The 17281-nt window shown below is 48.3% G+C and overlaps 1 protein-coding gene and 1 long non-coding RNA gene across 11 annotated transcripts in view; one reads left to right on the forward strand and one right to left on the reverse strand.

Annotated features, from left to right (window-relative positions):
* Positions 1-17267, reverse strand: part of dctn1b (dynactin 1b) — a 23242-nt gene extending 5975 nt beyond the window's left edge. Inside the window, exons 1-24 of one of the 10 annotated variants that reach the window (XM_052087066.1) lie at positions 17008-17267; positions 12395-12649; positions 11794-11872; positions 11623-11654; positions 10349-10369; positions 8651-8668; positions 7672-7692; positions 6508-6681; positions 6243-6440; positions 5974-6178; positions 5802-5880; positions 5520-5679; positions 5186-5290; positions 4492-4683; positions 4305-4427; positions 4041-4193; positions 3083-3243; positions 2820-2988; positions 1831-1899; positions 1521-1733; positions 1282-1443; positions 1070-1201; positions 859-987; positions 6-148 (exon numbers count right to left, since the gene is read on the reverse strand). In XM_052087066.1, coding sequence (XP_051943026.1) covers positions 6-148; positions 859-987; positions 1070-1201; positions 1282-1443; positions 1521-1733; positions 1831-1899; positions 2820-2988; positions 3083-3243; positions 4041-4193; positions 4305-4427; positions 4492-4683; positions 5186-5290; positions 5520-5679; positions 5802-5880; positions 5974-6178; positions 6243-6440; positions 6508-6681; positions 7672-7692; positions 8651-8668; positions 10349-10369; positions 11623-11654; positions 11794-11872; positions 12395-12631 — 2975 coding nt within the window. In that variant the 5' untranslated portion in view covers positions 12632-12649; positions 17008-17267. Of the gene's footprint in view, positions 1-5; positions 149-858; positions 988-1069; positions 1202-1281; positions 1444-1520; positions 1734-1830; positions 1900-2819; positions 2989-3082; positions 3244-4040; positions 4194-4304; positions 4428-4491; positions 4684-5185; positions 5291-5519; positions 5680-5801; positions 5881-5973; positions 6179-6242; positions 6441-6507; positions 6682-7671; positions 7693-8650; positions 8669-10348; positions 10370-11622; positions 11655-11793; positions 11873-12394; positions 12650-14671; positions 14855-17007 lie in introns of those variants that run through there. The other 9 variants (XM_052087060.1, XM_052087059.1, XM_052087061.1 and 6 more) reach the window with 9 other exon arrangements.
* Positions 10382-11594, forward strand: LOC127615345 (uncharacterized). The gene is made up of 2 exons (XR_007966895.1): positions 10382-11178; positions 11231-11594. It is a non-coding gene; the product is annotated as an uncharacterized LOC127615345 (long non-coding RNA).
* Positions 17268-17281: the final 14 nt, after the last annotated feature.

The following is a 17281-nucleotide window of genomic DNA, read 5'->3' on the forward strand; positions in this document are numbered from 1 at the left end:
CTCACTTCTCTTTCTTCTTGAGGAGGTTGTGGGCTTCGTCAAGAAGGGTTTGGATCTTCTCCACGCGCTCGTCGGCGTCTTTGGACGAACTGTCCAGCTTCTTCTCCAGCAGGCTCAGCCGGACGTTGGCCTCGCTCAATTCTTCGCCCTGAGGGGGAAAAGTAAAAATGTCAGGAGTGTGCAGGTGTACACCGCCGTATGTCAAAAAGTTGGATGAGCAGAATTTGGTCAAAGTTCCCCCCCCCAAAAATGCATTTCCCTCCCATTCCACACAAGAAAATCAAGATTTTTTTCTAACACAAAAGCTGTTGTCTTAACTTGAAAATTTCTATTGTTTCATATTTGTTTTTTATTTTCAAAATGTCTTAATTTTTTTTTTTCGCACATTATTTTGTCACAAAAACATCTACAAAATTTGAGAAAGAAAAATGCATTTTATTTTTAAAAAAACAAAAACAAAACCAAAAAAAAACGTTTTTTCCAAAGGGAAAAAAGTTTCAGTCAAGTTATATTTTCGTGAAAAGAAGAAAAAAAAGATTCAATTTTAAAGAAAAAAAAATCTAATTTTTTTTTCTTGAGAAAAATCGATGCATCTTTCTTAAAGAAAACTGATGAAAAAAAATTTCAAGATCTTTATATTAATTTGATTTTTTTTCCAAGACAAAGATCTGGCATAAAAAAAATATTATTTCGTGATTTTTTTTCACTCCCAGAAAATTGTGCTTTATTTAATTAAATGTTTTTTTTAAGCTGCACTTCATTTATTTTATTTTTTGGGGGGGTGGGGGGGTCCAAAAAAGTAGTTTTACAAGAAGACGCTTGACGAAATAAAAAGTAGACGCGAGTGTTTGCTGTCACCTTAATCTTGAGCGATTTCTTGAGCTCCTTGATGACCGTCTCCCTGTCTTCCAGCTTCATCCCCAAACCTTCCGCGTCCGTCATTTCGGCGCGGAGCGCCGCCGCCCGCAGCTCGGCGGGAGGCGCGACCTGAAAGGAGAGAGAGAAAAAAAAAAAAAAGCGTCTCACCGGCTCATCCCAAACAGAAAAACGTTGTCCGGTCAAGTCTCACCTTTGGGTGAGGCCGCTCGGCGTCGTACTCTCCCTCCTGCATGGCGGTGGCCATCTTGTTCATGGTCGCTATGACGACGCAGCACGACTGCCGCAGACACTCGTACGGGTTCGCGCCCGCATGCCCGTAAATCTAAAGGACAAAAAAAAAATTTAAACGGCGTCTCTATCCGTCGAAGGAGCTCTCGTCATCTGCGAGAAGGTTTTTGCGACCTGCTCGGCGGCCTTGAAGGCCACGTCCTCCAGCTTGCCGGCCGCCAGCCCCTCCTGCTCGGCCAGCGGCGACATCATCTGCGCGCCGGCCGCCGCCACCTCCTGCAGCAGCGCCACCGCCCACGTCAGCTGCTTGCGGCACTCGCGCAGCGTCTCCGACACCTGCGAGCGCACACACGCGTGACACGTGTCGCGTCGCGTTCGTACGATCGCCAGCAGGCGTACAAATTCAGAGGCACCTGCGGGCCGAAGGCGAGCGCCGAGGGGATGCCGGGCGCGTCGGTGCCGGGCATGCGGCGGCGGATCTTCTTGCAGAACTGCCGCACGTCCCCGCAGGACGTCTCCAGGTCCTCGAGCAGCACGGCCAGCTGGGCCTTCTCCTGGCCGGCGTGCAGGAAGGCCCGCAGGCGGCCCGCCTCCACCCGCATGCAGTCCAGTGCGCTCTGCGTGAACTACGCCGCAGGAGGGAAGTGCCACACTGTTTTTTTTTTTTTTAAAAGGTGGGGGTCAGGTCGGGTCGGGTGGGTGGGGGGGGGGTGGGGTTCTCACCCGGATGTGGTCGGCCAGCTGCATGGTGCAGTCCTCGTCCTGCTCTGCCAGGTGGATGCTGTACAGTTGCTGCAACGACACGATGACAAGACGACGTTTTGTGATTTTTCGTCAATCAAAACCAAAAAATTTTTTACAGAATAAAAAAAAATCAGTTTACAGAAAGGGGGCATCACATTTCAAAAAGAATTTGTGAGTTTACCCCCCCCAGCCCCCCAAAAAATTTTTTTACCCCCCCCCCCAATTTTTTTTTTTTGGGGGGGGTCAAAATTGAACAAGATTGTCCTCAACGGGGCGGCCCGGTAGTCCAGTGGTTAGCACGTGGGCTTCACAGTGCAGAGGTACCGGGTTCGATTCCAGCTCCGGCCTCCCTGTATGGAGTTTGCATGTTCTCCCCGGGCCTGCGTGGGTTTTCTCCGGGTGCTCCGGTTTCCTCCCGCATTCCAAAAACATGCATGGCAGGCTGATTGGACGCTCTAAATTGTCCCTAGGTGTGAGTGTGGGCGTGAATGGTTGTTCGTTTCCGTGTGCCCTGCGATTGGCTGGCAACCGATTCAGGGTGTCTCCGCCTACTGCCCGGAGACGGCTGGGATGGGCTCCAGCACCCCCCGCGACCCTAGTGAGGATCAAGCGGCTCGAAAGATGAATGAATGAATGAGTTTACGGAAAGGGGGCATCACATTTCAAGAAGAATTTGTGAGTTTACCCCCCACACCCCCCCAAGAATTTTTTTTACCCCCCCCCCCCCCCCCAAAATTGAACAAGATTGTCTTCAAGGGTTATTTTATTAAGATAGCCTGACACAATGAATTTGCCATTTTGGAGGGAAGCGATGTCAATTTTGATCAAGTCACGTGCAAGCCATCATTTAGAAAAATGAGAAAATTCCAAAGTCGAAAAGTCGAAAGCAGCAAATTGTCACTTGAACTTTTGCAAAAGTCAAGACGACGGAAAGAATTTGTCGGGGAAAGGCGAGCGTCGGGCGTCACCTGGTAGTACTTGATGGCCTTGGTGAGCGCCTCCACGTTGACCGTCTCGTCCAGCTGGTCCTTGTGCAGCAACTGGATGAGGAAGTCCAGCGAGCGCTCGTGGACGCTCATCTCCGGGTACAGAGAGCCCATCTTCTTGTACGCCTCCACGCCGCACACGCACAGCGCTCTGAAGCACACACACGCGCACACGACCGTTTCGGAAGGCAAAAAAAAAAAAAAGCGCGGCGCCGCCTCTGCGCCGGTTTGCCGCCCAGCGTTACCGCTCGTATTTGTGCAGGGCGGCCTGCAGCAGAGTCAGCGAGTAGACCAGTCCGCCGGCGAAACTCAGACGCTCGCCCGCCGAGCCCCGAAGTCCCGTCGGCTCGGCGCCGCTCTCCTTCAGATCGAATTTCTCCTGCGCCTGTTTGCTGATCAGCTCCGCCTACACACACGCACGCGCGCACAAATAAAAAAAAATTTGAATTAGAAAATTAGAAAATAAGAAAATTAGATTTGAATTTTTATTTTTTTTAATTCTATGTGGAAATAAGTTGCAGTGTGATGAAAATTGGAAAGAAAACATTCATTCATTCATCTTCCGAGCCACTTGATCCTCACTAGGGTCGCGGGGGGTGCTGGAGCCTATCCTAGCCGTCTCCGGGCAGTGGGCGGGGCTCCACCCTGAATCGGTTGCCAGCCAATCACAGGGCACACAGAGACGAACAACCAACCACGCTCACACTCACACCTTGGGACAATTTAGAGTGTTCAATCAGCCTGCCACGCATATTTTTGGAATGTGGGAGGAAACGGAGCACCCGGAGAAAACCCACGCAGGCCCGGGGAGAACATGCAAACTCCACACAGGGAGGCCGGAGCTGGAATCGAACCCGGTACCTCTGCACTGTGAAGCCCACGTGCTAACCACTGGACTACCGGGCCGCCCGAAAGCATGAGCATGAAAATATGAAAACTACATGAAAAAATCAAAATATCAAAAAAGGGGAAAATGGAAAATCTTAATGCTAATAGAATCCATTCATTAAAATGTACAACAAATAAAATACGAGGAGAACAAAATAAAAGTGTAAAGAAAAAAAAAAAACGGCAAAGAATATTTTTTGAATTATGTCAGAATAATCATTTCAATTGAGCACGAAAAAAGGCCACAATTGGCAAAAAACATTTTTTTGGGGGGGGAGTACTCTCCAAATGAAATTGCGAGCGGGCGGGGCGGACCTTGCAGACGAGTCTGGGGATGAGCAGCAGCACCAGGATGCAGTCGTGGTCGCCGCCGCGGCGCAGGAAGGACTCGGGCATGAAGGAGGTGAGCAGGGAAACGTGCCGGTTGGCCTGCGTCACCTCCATCTTGCGCAGCTCCATCTCCATGGCCTACGCGCAACGGAAAACACACGCAAAAACAATTGCGACTCGCTTGCAACAATTCGGGATTGACAACCATCGCGGTTTTGGAGCCAATCAGGCAGTTGTTGCCATAGCGACCTTAGCGTGGGCCTTGGTCTCGGCAAACTTGATCTTGAAGTCGAACATCTCTGCGGGCGGCTGCTGCTGCTGCTGGAGCTCGGCGGAGGCTTCCTGCTGGCTGGTCAGCTCTCGGTTGACTTCCTGTCGGCAAAAAAGAGGGGATCAAGACTCGGCGGCAGACGCGCGGGAAGTAGGCGGACGCCACCTGCAGGTGAGCGGTGAGCTGGCGGTACTTGTTGATGGTCTGCTGGTAGTCGGCCACCGTCTCCTGCGCGGCCTCCGCCCGCTTGTCGGCCTCTCGCGCTCGCGTGGCGCTCAGGTCCAGCATCTCCCTCAGCTCCAGCTCCGTCTCGCGGGCGTTCTCCTGGAGCTCGTCGTTCATTTCGTTGATGGCCTCCTGCGGGGGGGGCGTTCACAAAATACAATGAAATGACAACAAAATGGACTGGGGGGGCGGGGGGGGGGGATTTTTTGTCCAATGGATGAAAAAAATGACGTTATAGCTACAACGATGCCAAATGTAATTTTTTTGGCTGACTCAACTGCTGTTTTTGTGCAGGCAGGCCAAAACCGTGTCTAATCTCACACTATTGCTTTGCTGCCATAATGTGGCCAAGGAACTATGTTGAAATGAGGCGCAGGCGCTTCATTTAGGCAGGCCTTTGCCAGCAAAAACTTAAAACAAAAACTTAAGGCAATTAAAAAATGTGTTTCAAAAATTTTAAAGTTAAATGAATGATCAAACTAACAATGACTGACATTGATAAGCCAAAAATCTAAATGAAAAAAAAAAAACTAAAACTAAAGAAAAATCTCAAAAAGCTTTGCGACTGCTACTTCAGACTAAAAGCGGCCGAAATTAAAACCAGAACCAGATTGCGACAAGTTCAAGCACTTGCCAGGTCGGTGACGGTCTCCCTCAGCTCCCGGACTTTCTCCTCCAGATCCAAGTTCCTCTCCGTTAGGGTCTCCACCATCTCCTCGGCCCCCAAAGCTGCATCCACCTGATCAAAATAAAAAAAACTAAAACTAAAAAAAAACCCCATCTAATTTGTTCCCATAATAATTTTACACATAGAAACAAAAAAACACCTCTAAAGATTTTTAAAATATTGGGAAAACAAAAAATAGGCAGGAAAACTATCCATGGGGTTGTTGATTTTTTGTTTTTTTGTTTTTTTTGGGGGGCGGGGTTGGCAATGCTGCTCTTAGACCAACGCATGTGGGACCTACCTGCTCTTTGAGCTCGTCGACGGTCTTCTCGGCCGCCGACATTTCTTCTTGCAGCTTCTCCTTGTGGCCCCTCAAGGCGTCCAACTCCACGTTCTTCTTCTCCATTTGCTTCTGCAGCTTGACGTGCTCCTGCTTCTCCGACGCCGACAGGTCTCGCATCCTGAAGGGCGGGAGGAACTCGTGAAGCCATATGGATTTTTCAAAGAAAGAATAAAGGAAATCATAAATCGTTTTTTTTAAGCTGTGAGCAAGAAGAGGAACAGGAAGTGACATCATCCGCACCTGACCAGAGCTTCCTTCAATCTGCTGTTTTGCTCCTCCAGCTGTTTGACGTGATAACTGGATGCAGCGCCGTCAGAACCTGACGGGAACGCGGCCCCCCCCAAAAAAATATATAATGTCAACATTTTGATTTCCCCCTCCCTCCCCCACATTGGAGCTTTGGTCACGCCACCTTTCTCCTCGATCTCGTGCTTGAGGATCTCCAGGTCCACGGTGAGCTCCTCCACCTTCTCCTTCAGGGAGTCCACCTCCAGCTGCAGGGACTCGGCGCGCTCCTCGGCCATCTCCTTGTCCAGCGTGGCCATCTCGATAGCGTCGGCCGTGTCCGACATCTCCTCCATGTAGTGCTCCTTGGCCTCCAGGGCTTCCTTGGCCTCCTGCCGGCAGCCGCGTCACGTCACGTCACGTCGCGCTAAGCCCCGCCTCCCCGTCCCTCCATACCCGTTTGGCCTCCTTGAGTTGCTTCTGCAGCTCGGCCTGCTGCTCCTGCATCTTGGTCCTCCACTCCTGCAGCTGCTCCAGTTGGATTTTGTGCTTCTCCAGCTCCTTCAGCTTGGACTTGTCCTCGCTGCGCTTCACCTTCAGCGTCTCCAACTTCTCCTCCAGGTCCTTCACCTGAGCGCGCAGAGCCTCCTCCTCCTGAAACGCGCCAAATCCGAGTTGCGCTCCTCTTGACTGACTCTTGTTTCAAGCATCTCAAACCGACCTTGCTGGGCACGGGCAGCGGCGGGTTCCCGGGCGAGTGCAGACTCGGGATGACCGGGGCGGCCAGCGGCGTCTGGGCGGGCGTGCCGCCCTCGCTGCCGCTCATCTCGCCGGCCGAGGCCGAAGCCGAGGCCGAGCCGGACGACGGCCCCTTGCCGCCGGAACGGCTCGGCTGCTGAAGGAAAAACGGCGGCGAATGGCGCAGATTAACCAACATTGTCCTTCTGAGAATACGATTCAAATGCGTCCAATGAGCTTCGATCCACTTTGCAACAATGCGGTGGTGCGCAAAGTACGGCCCAGGGGCCACATACTGGCCCACCCTGGTCTTTCATTTGGACCGCTGTCAATAATTCCTTGCATTTTTGTGGTTCACGATTTTTTTTTTTAGCCGTTTTGTTTGCCGAACCATCAATAAAACAGAAATATAAAACAATTCCTGATTCTCCGACTTTTTCATGTATTTCTTTTCGGACGCCACAAGACGGCGCCAAAGCACAGTTTTATAGGAAAGTAGGAAGTGAGATCAAGTGACCTCAACTCGATGGATTTTGATCTTGATGACAGTATTATTCATTCATTCATTCATCTTCCTAACCGCTTGATCCTCACTAGGGTCGCGGGGGGTGCTGGAGCCTGTCCCAGCCGTCTTCGGGCAGTAGGCGGGGGACACCCTGAATCGGTTGCCAGCCAATCACAGGGCACACAGAGACGAACAACCATCCACGCCCACACTCACACCTAGGGACAATTTAGAGTGTTCAACCAGCCTGCCATGCATATTTTTGGAATGTGGGAGGAAACCGGAGCACCCGGAGAAAACCCACGCGGGCCCGGGGAGAACATGCAAACTCCACACAGGGAGGCCGGAGCTGGAATCGAACCCGGTACCTCTGCACTGTGAAGCCGACGTGCTAACCACTGGACTACCGGGCCGCCCTGACAGTATTATATTATATTAAATTATATTATATTATATTATAATTCAACATGTGCACATTCCTCACATATGAGTTAGCTTTTTAGTTAGCCAAATCGTGTCAACAAACGACTTGGCTTTAAAAATCAAATGTGGCCCTTGAGCACAAACGTTTGACCCCCCCGCACCAGAGCTAACTAAGTTGGTAGGAACGGGAAGGCCCGAGGAAGTTGCAAGCGGGCTCACCTTGGGCCTTCTGGCCACGGTCTGAGGAGGAAGAAGGCGCAGGAGGAGGAACAGGAAGGCAGGGAAGGGCGAGGAAACAAACAGGCAAGGTTAGTCATTGAAGGCAAGGCATTCAAGGCACTCTGCTCTACAACGAGTTTGCAAGAGCGCAAACGGGAGGAAGGCGACACACTCGAGAGCGAAACCAGGCGACCCGTTTTTGCTCAGGTCACAAAGCATCCATCCGCTCGGCTGAACTGTCCCCAAACGACAACGTGACCGGCACCGCCGCCGCCGCCGCCGCCAGTCACCCGAATGACTTCATTGTGCGGTCCGGTTGGCCGGGAACGCCACAGAACCAAAAGACGAGCCCCGCGTGACACGGGAAAACTCAACAAGCTTTTTGTTTGTATTTTTGTGCTGCAGGTTTTACTCTCTCTGCTTCAGCGCTGTCTCCATTTCGGTCGTATTTGGGATTTTTGGGGCAGGCGGATCCTGATTTTGGGCAGGAATAATTAACAAAATAAAATCATGCAAAAAAAAAAAATATGCGAAGTACTTTGGAGGAAGTCGGATGGTGTTCTGCGGCGCGAGCGACGATGACGTAACGTCTGTCGAGAATTGGCGCCATGCGAATCAAATTGAATTCAGCTCAATGGAGTTAACTGCGGCCGATTTAATTTGGGGCTCAAACTCAAACAGGGGGGGGGGGGGGGTGAACTAATCTCCGAATGCATGAAACTTTCCACATCGCGCCGACTTGCTCTCCTTTCGCCAGTTGGCGTTGGACGCTTGATTGGATTACAGTGAGACCATTCAGAGGAATTTAGCCTGACCCATCGGCGCCGCCAAATTACAGGTGACGGCGTCTTAAGCCCGAACGTTGTGCCTCCACGCACTACAACGAATCTGACACCCCCCCCCCCAAAAAAAGTGAGCATGACCAAGCAGGAAAAAAAAAAAGCGAGTGGCGTGCGAGTGTCAAGACGGCGGACTGTACCTTCCGAGGAGCCGGCGTCTGCCTCATCATATTTGCGAGGGGGGAGAGGACGACACACAGAGACAAACAAGACAGGGAGAGACCAAGCGTTCAGGACAGACGGACAAACGGACAAACAAGACAAACGGAAAAGAGGCGGGCGGGCGGACGCTTGGGCGAGCTGCGGCGGTGCAAATGGCCGCGGCGGTGTTTCCTCCCGTCCTCCCCGTCCTCGTCCCCTCCTAATCCCAGCGCCTCACCAGCATTCTGACATCTCGGCGCCTCGCCTCCGTTAACCTTACCCCCCCTCCCCCCCCCCTCCCCCGGCCAGCCCTCTCATCCAATGCCCTGCTCCCGCATTACATCACCGCGTGCCTTCTCCTCTCCCTGCCTTTTCAACCACTCATCATCACGGCGACCACACCAGGGGGGAGAAGGGTTATCTGTTAAACGCTCGGGGAGGGGGGGGGGGGGGGGGATGCAAGGAGACAATGTAAAAAAATAATAATAATAAATAAATAAACACGCAGCTGTTAGGATCGAGCGGAAAAATGAGCCGCACCATTATGGATGCGAGGCTCCCCCCCCCCCCCCCCCCCCCCGCCGCCCCCGTCTCCTAGCAACGCTAATAGCTGCTGCAGCGACAAGTGATCTCTGATGTAAAGTGCAAGGTTTAGGATGTGGGGTTAAAAAAAAAAAAAAATCTATGTGCTTTAATGATAGCTCCAAGAAAAAAAATGCAAATGTTTCAAGATATTGCCTAATTATTATTTTTTTTAATACGATGGCAAACCTATATTTATTTAATTTTAAAATATTTTTTAAAAATATGTATGGACGTGCAAAAGTTCATACATTTTTTTTGGGAAATCTTTCATCTGAAAAGGAATTGCTTATTTCCCTCGTTTGCTTGACAATAGCAGCAAGTGGTCTCGATGACTGCCCCGTCATCCACGTTGCAATTTACCCAGCAGGGGGTGGGGGGGGGGGGAACTCGATACGCCTCGCACGCCGCCCTCATCTTCTAACAGGAAGTTGTTTAATAATCCAACAAAACACTTTTTTCCCTTGGCTCAGCGGTGATGGCGTCGCCTACAAACGTGCCGTAACCCCGCGGACTTTGTTCCGTCTCCTTCTTTGGGCCTGTGTGACCCCCCCCTACCCCTCCCCCCTGGCACATGACAGTATTTTGGGTTTTGGCAGCTGATCGGAGCATCATCATCCTCGCCGGAATTAATCCTCTTAGAGTCCTCTTAGAATAGCAGAGCTGAAGGGGGGGATACGATCGCCGCTCTGGACTGCGGCGGCTTTTTAGCAAAGAAAACGGCAAGCGCAATCATCACGGAATGCCGGCGCGGCCGCACTCCGACCGGTTACAGTTACATCGGGAGTCGGACTCGAACCAGATGGCTCTTTTTTTTACGCCATTTAAAAAAAAACTCGATTCAATCGAATTTAATTCACAAAAATGAAGATGAAACATATTTTAGCTTTGCCCCCCCCCCCCGACCCCCACAGGATATCATCTTTTCTCTCCTCATGTCATCATATTATTCCTGTAGCGCGATATCGTCATACTAATACCATATCGTCTGCTCGGCTAAACTGCAAAAAAAAAAAAGCAAACAAACAAGCTGACAAAGACAACCGTGACAGGAAGCGGCGGCCTCGCCCACTTCCTGTCCTTTGGCGCCGCGAGGCGAGGGAAACATGCCGCACCTTTTTGGCCTTGACTCCTCGCTGCGTAGTGGAAGGAAGGAAGGAAGGAAGGAAGGAAGGAAGGAAGGAAGGAAGGAAGGAAGGAAGGAAGGAAGGAAGGAAGGAAGGAAGGAAGGAAGGAAGGAAGGAAGGAAGTGGTGGAGGATGAGGGGTTACAGTCACGCTGATCAGTGGCATGCCGGAGGAAACGAGGAAGGAACAGACACGGGTCGCGCCTGCGCCTGGCGCACACATGCATCTCGCTGCCAGTTAAGATGTCACGAAATGCACACTGGGAAAAAAAAAATCTGCAGGATTGACATCAAGAAAATATGGACATCGGTTGCACACACGAACACCAAATAAAATCCTATTCATTTGTGTGACCAATGGCCAGACTTTTTTTTGGGGGGGGGGGGGGGGGGTGTCAATGCAACACACTTTTTTCAGTGCGGGTTGAAATCCATTTTAGATGGCATTGAATTTTGTGCGTCTTCCCTCCTCTGTTTGAGTACTCCTTTTGTGAACCAAAACATTCTTGCACAACTGAACTAATTAAAAAAAAAATTCATCCACCCATTCATATTTTTAAGGAATTTTTTGATGCAATAAAATGCCTTAATCTAAGTGTGGTACACGGCCACTCTTTTAGGGCAAGCAAAAGAATCACAGAAAAATAAAATCATATCCTGTAACCTATAAGACTTGTTTTGTGCATAAAGAGTACGTTTTTACAGTAAATTGGAGGCACGCACAGGGCATGAGCTGAGATTGAAGATTAATATACCAAGAAGTGAACTTTAACCAGAGTTGAAAGTGTTTTTCTCTCATGTAAACATGAAAAATGGCTGGTTAGAGCTCCCTCTGCTGGCCGACTGCCTCTCAACAATGTATCCTTTTGAGATTAGAGCTCCCTCTGCTGGCCGACTGCCTCTCAACAATGTATCCTTTTGAGAAAAGAGTCATCCGATAAAAAAAAACTGAGATACCGTTAAATAATGGGACCTCACGAAAGTGAGTACGCCGAGAATTATAAAATCAACGTCCCACAAGAAGACGGCTACCATTGACCAATCTGGATTTAAAAAAAAAAAAACAACACAAAAAAGTAAAATGGGAAGGTGTGGATTTGTATTGTTATAAGACGAAGAGACAATTAAGACCAGGATGATGAGAGGTACGTGAGAAATTATTCATTTTGTAATGGTGAATCCTGGTTAAGTGACATCTTTTTTTTTTGGGGGGGGGGGTTGTTTTTATTTTATATCTTCATACATCCTCCAGATATGACTCACCAGTTTGGTGGACTTTGACGTGTCCTGGATGTCTGTGGAAATTAGAGGAAGAGGGATGTTAAAGATCCCAGTGCAAACAATAATGTTATTTAAAAAAGAAAAAGAAAAAAAAGACCAGGTGAAGAGTTGTGTCATAAAAGAGAAAGGTCAAGATGGCTGCCAGAGTGTTACCTCGCTTGGGCACCTTGGTGGCGCTGGGCTCGGGCGTCTCTGGGGACGTGGTGTCGGCGCCGTCGTCCACCAGTTGGATCTGAAACCAAAAGCAAACAATAATAAATAAATTGAACAGAGGGAGCTTTTTTGACAGACTTTTTAATAGATACATCCTTGTGGAAGTCGGTGGTCTTTTTATTCAATTTTTTAAACCCCTCAATTATATTGATTGAATTTTGGTTTAAAACAAAAAAAATGTAAGTAACATTTATGATTTAGTAATTGAAAGTGCCAATTAAATACATTTTAATCACTAAAAGTCAACATTTTAATCCCGTTTTTTTTAAACAATTGTATTCACTTTAAATAATGAAAAAGTTCAAATTGTAACAGTAATGAATAATAATAAAAGGTATTCTTACAAAATTCTTCCAGCAGAAACATGTCATAATTATTTACATTCCCCGTGAAACCAGTGGAAACCCCCCAACCCCAAAACAAAACATTAAAATATATTTCGAACATTTAGGTAGCCCGTATAAATATTTCACGTTTTTTTTCCCCTAATATGCAATTCAGTAGCCTTGAGACTGCCGCCCCCCCGTGTCGACAGCGGTACCTGCGACTGTCTGACAAAAATGCCGTGGCCGTCTTCGCAGGTGAAGTAGCGCTTGCCCTGCACGGTGCCGTCGTTCTTGCCCTTGGCCTCGCCCAGGATGACGCCCACCCACTTGCCCGAAGCGAAGAGGGTGGTGCCGATGTAGGCCACCGTGCCTCGCTGGCCCTTGCCGATCACCTCCACCAGGGAGCCCACCTTGGGGGGCCGCCCACCGCCGCCGTCGCCGTCCGAGCTCATTCTGGGGCTGCTGGTCGTCTGTGTGGGAGAGGCGGCGCACACAGTTTCAAAATAAAACCAAAAAAAAAAAAAAACTTCAATGAGCATATTATTTAAGAATCATGAATACTTCAGCAAAGATCATTTAATTCCACCTTACACAGCATGTACTGTATTTTACGATGCCAAATCAGCTACATTGGCGATATTTCCATGTCATTTATAAGTCCATTAGAATTTTTTTGTTGGGGGAGGGAGGGGTGTTTTGAAAGTAAATCCAAATTAAAAAGAGAATGATCTTGAACTGTTCAGCTTTGTTTGTTAAAATAATGTCTCGACTCGGTCTTGAGCACACGACGTGTGATGATACGGGAACTAGCTTAAAGATGCTATGTATGCTAGGCTATGCTACGCTATGATGTGATGTGCCATGGTGTGACGTTTTTTTTTTGTTTATTGAACATAAAACATATACAGTAATAATTTGACAGAAAATAAGGTAGATAAAAAAGTAAAAAGAAAGAATTCAGTCTTCATTCAACACAGTTATTATGTTCAAGGGAGTAGGATGAAGTAAAAAAACGTATCTAGTCCTACCCCATTATGTGTTTATATCTACTAAATCATTTTTATATCAATCAGAAAAGAAAAAAGTAAGACGAAGTCTCCATTAAGGCTCATACTTTACCCTTAACCGTGATATTTTTACAACTTTTGGTTTGTATCGGGATTATATACAGACAAAAAAATGTGACTTCAACTCTTAAATGTGTTTTTGGAGGCAACTCCAGCCCTTAGGGATACAAATGAGAGCAAGTGTCCTTTTCAGGCCGCCGGACGGACCACGCGGGACCACGTGCGGAGGGTCCCATCAGACTCCCGCTCGGTTAAAATAGGTGACGTCGCCCAAGCGGGAAATAATGCCGCGTGCGGCCGCGAGAGCGCTGGTGACTCAGCAGTTTATTATTACCCTCCCGCCTCTGACTGTCTTTCAAATACGAGCAGGCCGTCTGCTGCTGCACAAACAAAACCCAAGGTTGAGAGGCAGCGTAGCCGTAAAGTAGAAACGGTTTTATTCTGTTCCAGCCTCATACAAAAATCACAATATGGAAAAAAATTTTTTGATGAAATGTTTGCAAATCTATAATTGAAAGACTCCAGAAACCTCGTCTTCAAAAGAATTTGAAGCCTTTCAATACTTGCTTGATGCAATTCACGGGCCTTCGCTTCTAAAGTCTTCAGACGACTTTTCGTGGTGCACAGTGAGCACTGTTGAGAACAACGTCCACCGCATCCTTGTTGAGAAACAGCCGTTGCTAAACTTCATCTTGAGATGAAATCCACCTTACACACGCGCACACGGAATACAAAGCATAAAGACTGTATTGTTGTGTGTCAATACCTTGGGGAATGTTAATAAAGACAAAACCAGCGACGGCTAAGGAATGGCCCGGCGTAAGCCGCTAGACGCACAAGTAAAAGCGTCACAGTAAGCTATAAATGGATGGCAACATTTGAAAACACATCTTCGCCTGTTTGTCGTTTCTAAGCTGAATTATTTAATATCACTGACACCGACACCAAGCGGCGATACCGCGAGTACTTTTTGATACATTCCACTTCCCCCAAAACCACAACGAGAGATGATTTTTTTTTCAAAAGAAGACGTATATAATCCAATACAGCAATTTTACTCTTTGTTGACATCTTTCATTTGTAATTTCTAGTTCCTGATCATAAAATGGCCACAAGGGGGCGTCCGATACTGGTAACAGCCGCCGTTGAGAGTACCGATACCTTGAAATTAGCCTGATATCTGCACCGATACCAAGATTTGACATCAGTACTTGGCCTTCCCCAAACAGGCAGGAGACATGCTTAAAAACACAAAAAGGTCATAAAAGAGAAGCGTGGCCAGGGATGTCATCGCTCGGGTGGCACGTGATGTGCGCCAACAGACAGGGGGGGAAAAAAAACACACACACACCCACACCTGGCGTACGAACGGTCTTGACCACCTGACTTCAAAGTGGAAACAAAGAAATGGTGTCACACACTCACCCGGCTGAATGTGCTCCTCTTGGTTTGTGACATGTTCCCCCCCCCCCCCCCCCCCCCCCGAGTCCGCTACCCCCTCCGAAACGCAAAAACGATACGAGGCGGCTAGCGCGCCAGTGGCACTTGTTCGCTCTTCACGTCTCCAAAGTAAATGCAGAGGTTGGAAGCGGACTGAGCGCATCATCGGCGTGCGGTGCTGTGGGTGTGCGATGGCAGAGAGAAAGGGAGGGCGGTAGGGCTCCAAAAAAAGGGTGCTGGGTCCTAAAGCTCACAGCTTGGCACCCCTTTCGCACTGCCTGATGCAGCTTTTTGTAGACAAAAGGCGCGTTTACTGACTGTGAATGCTTGAACACTCATTTGTGGAACATTCGTGATTGCGTACATGTTAGATGCACGGTACCCTTCTCCGTTTTCAGTTCCTTGCCGCCATCTTGTGGCATCTACTAGCAATTACAAGACTTTATTTTGGTTTGGATTTTTTTCCCCACTGCTGTTATTGATCTTATTATTATCATTCTTATTATCATAGCAGGGGTATGTGGTACTGACGTTATTCGCAAGGAATGGCGACGTCATCCTAACCACATGAGGTGCAAGAAATAATCTCTTAACAATTTATCATGTATTATTTTAACAGCTATTTGATTCCAATAGCACTGCTATTGGTACCACTGCACAGACGTTTGCCATAAATCGGCGTGTTTACGCCACAGCCCTGATTTCGATTGGAAGGTGCAAATTTCTTCCAGACTTATGAATCAATGGCCCATGTCTATCCCAACTACAACCTGTTCTTGGACATCCTGACTTGGTCCGCCTGTGGACTGCGCTCACATTTGAAACGACCACGACATACAACGGCACTTCCAGCAGATAAACTGCCGGCAAACGGGCGTTTAGTAGTGCGGGTTGATTCCGTCCAGGGGGACAAAAGTGATGCGCATCAAACAAAGGCCGGATTAACTTGACTGCACACCTCGGCCTTTTTGTATTGTCATCCCTGTGCAGTGGGTGCAAGGTCCAGTTTGCAGCGCGCACAAATTTTGGTCCTCACAGGCAGCTGAGTCACAGCTTGAGCATTTGAGCACAATTATGTGCTAAAGAGCCACCATTTTGGATCCATCAACATCCAAAGACCCCTGTACAACTTTCGAGTGGTTCCTCGATTCACTGGCCACGCCGTTCTTCAGTTTACTGTGGATGCGTACCAGTCCTGGGAGATTTGTTTGTATTATTATTAATAATTTGGCTGCTTTCCCTACAATTGGTCAATTCAAATCTAGGGACTTGTTTTTTATTTTTAAAACACACGGGTTTTGCTCCCAGTTGTCATGGTAACGAAATCCAGAGTCATCATTGATCAAGCAGGATATCGGTCTGGGAGCACATTTGTAAAACGTTCTATAATTGTTTATTCTTGTGTATTTGTCTGCTGCCAGAGATGGTGAGGGGAATCTCCAGGTGCCAACCAAACGTGGCAGACTGGGGTGGCACTGCAAAGATGTTTTTTTATGGCACACGTAGTCGTTCCCTATGCCGATCATCGTCCTTTTCTTTGCTCTTACTAATCCCTAGAGAGCCGCACACCACTTTGCACAGGCATTCAGTCACTGAGAGGCCATTGTAACAATGGAGAACGTGAACCATTTTTGCCCGCTTTTTGAAGCCTTTAAAAAAATGCCATCACTTCTTTAAGTCTGAACAGACCGGCCATAATTAAACACCGTTTCGTTCTTTTATTCCATCAGACATTGATGATGGTGGAAAACAATGTTGTCGTCACGTCCCAACATAATGGCTTGTTCATCACGCAACGTCTAAATGTGATATTTGGCGCCATCTTGTGGTTGTAACTACTTGCACATGACACAAATTAGCATCATATTGGGGGATACACTTTACACATAAGGCAATTAAAGAGTCGTTTCATGACTGGAGAACACATTTCGTCACAAAAAAACGTAATTCATCATATTTAAGGTTGATTGAAAGCAGCCTCGCGAATGAAACGTAATCTATATTTTTCTCTGTTAATGATCGACATTCAAAAGTAACATCGGCGGTGCTGTTACGACAGAAATGAGCTAGCCGGCAATTGTGGGGTTTACGTGTATAATTTGGATGATTCTTTTTCATTTTTATTTCTCCAATTTATCCAAGGCGTGTTTTGGCATTAGCGGCTGTCCCGAGACGGACACTCCCTCGGCTAACTCGTTAGCCTCAGTTAGCATCCCCTTGAAAACCGAACGCACGCACACAATCTGGGTCCAAACGGCTCGCGTTGCTTCTTTACGAGGCCGAATAGTGTTTCGCACGCGGAGCGAACTGGCGAAGCGTACCTGGCTTTATCCGAAAATGTCGCCTGCTGCTCGGCTTGGGCCACTCGCGTCCATCCGCGGGGGGAGACCGGCCGACTGCGCTGAGGTGTGCGAGCTGGTGCCTGACGAACCGCAGCCGCCTGCCACTGCCACAGGCTCCCACCTCCCAACGAGCAATACGTACACGCTGGGCCAAATGCGGCTCAACGCTCTTTGATTTAAGCGGTAGGAAAAATTCAAACCGTTTGGAATGATGTGTGAGGGGACGGAACGAAGGAAACAAAGACAGCGTGAA

This window comes from Hippocampus zosterae, chromosome 14, assembly GCF_025434085.1.
Source record: "Hippocampus zosterae strain Florida chromosome 14, ASM2543408v3, whole genome shotgun sequence".
NCBI classification, from domain to species: domain Eukaryota; kingdom Metazoa; phylum Chordata; class Actinopteri; order Syngnathiformes; family Syngnathidae; genus Hippocampus; species Hippocampus zosterae.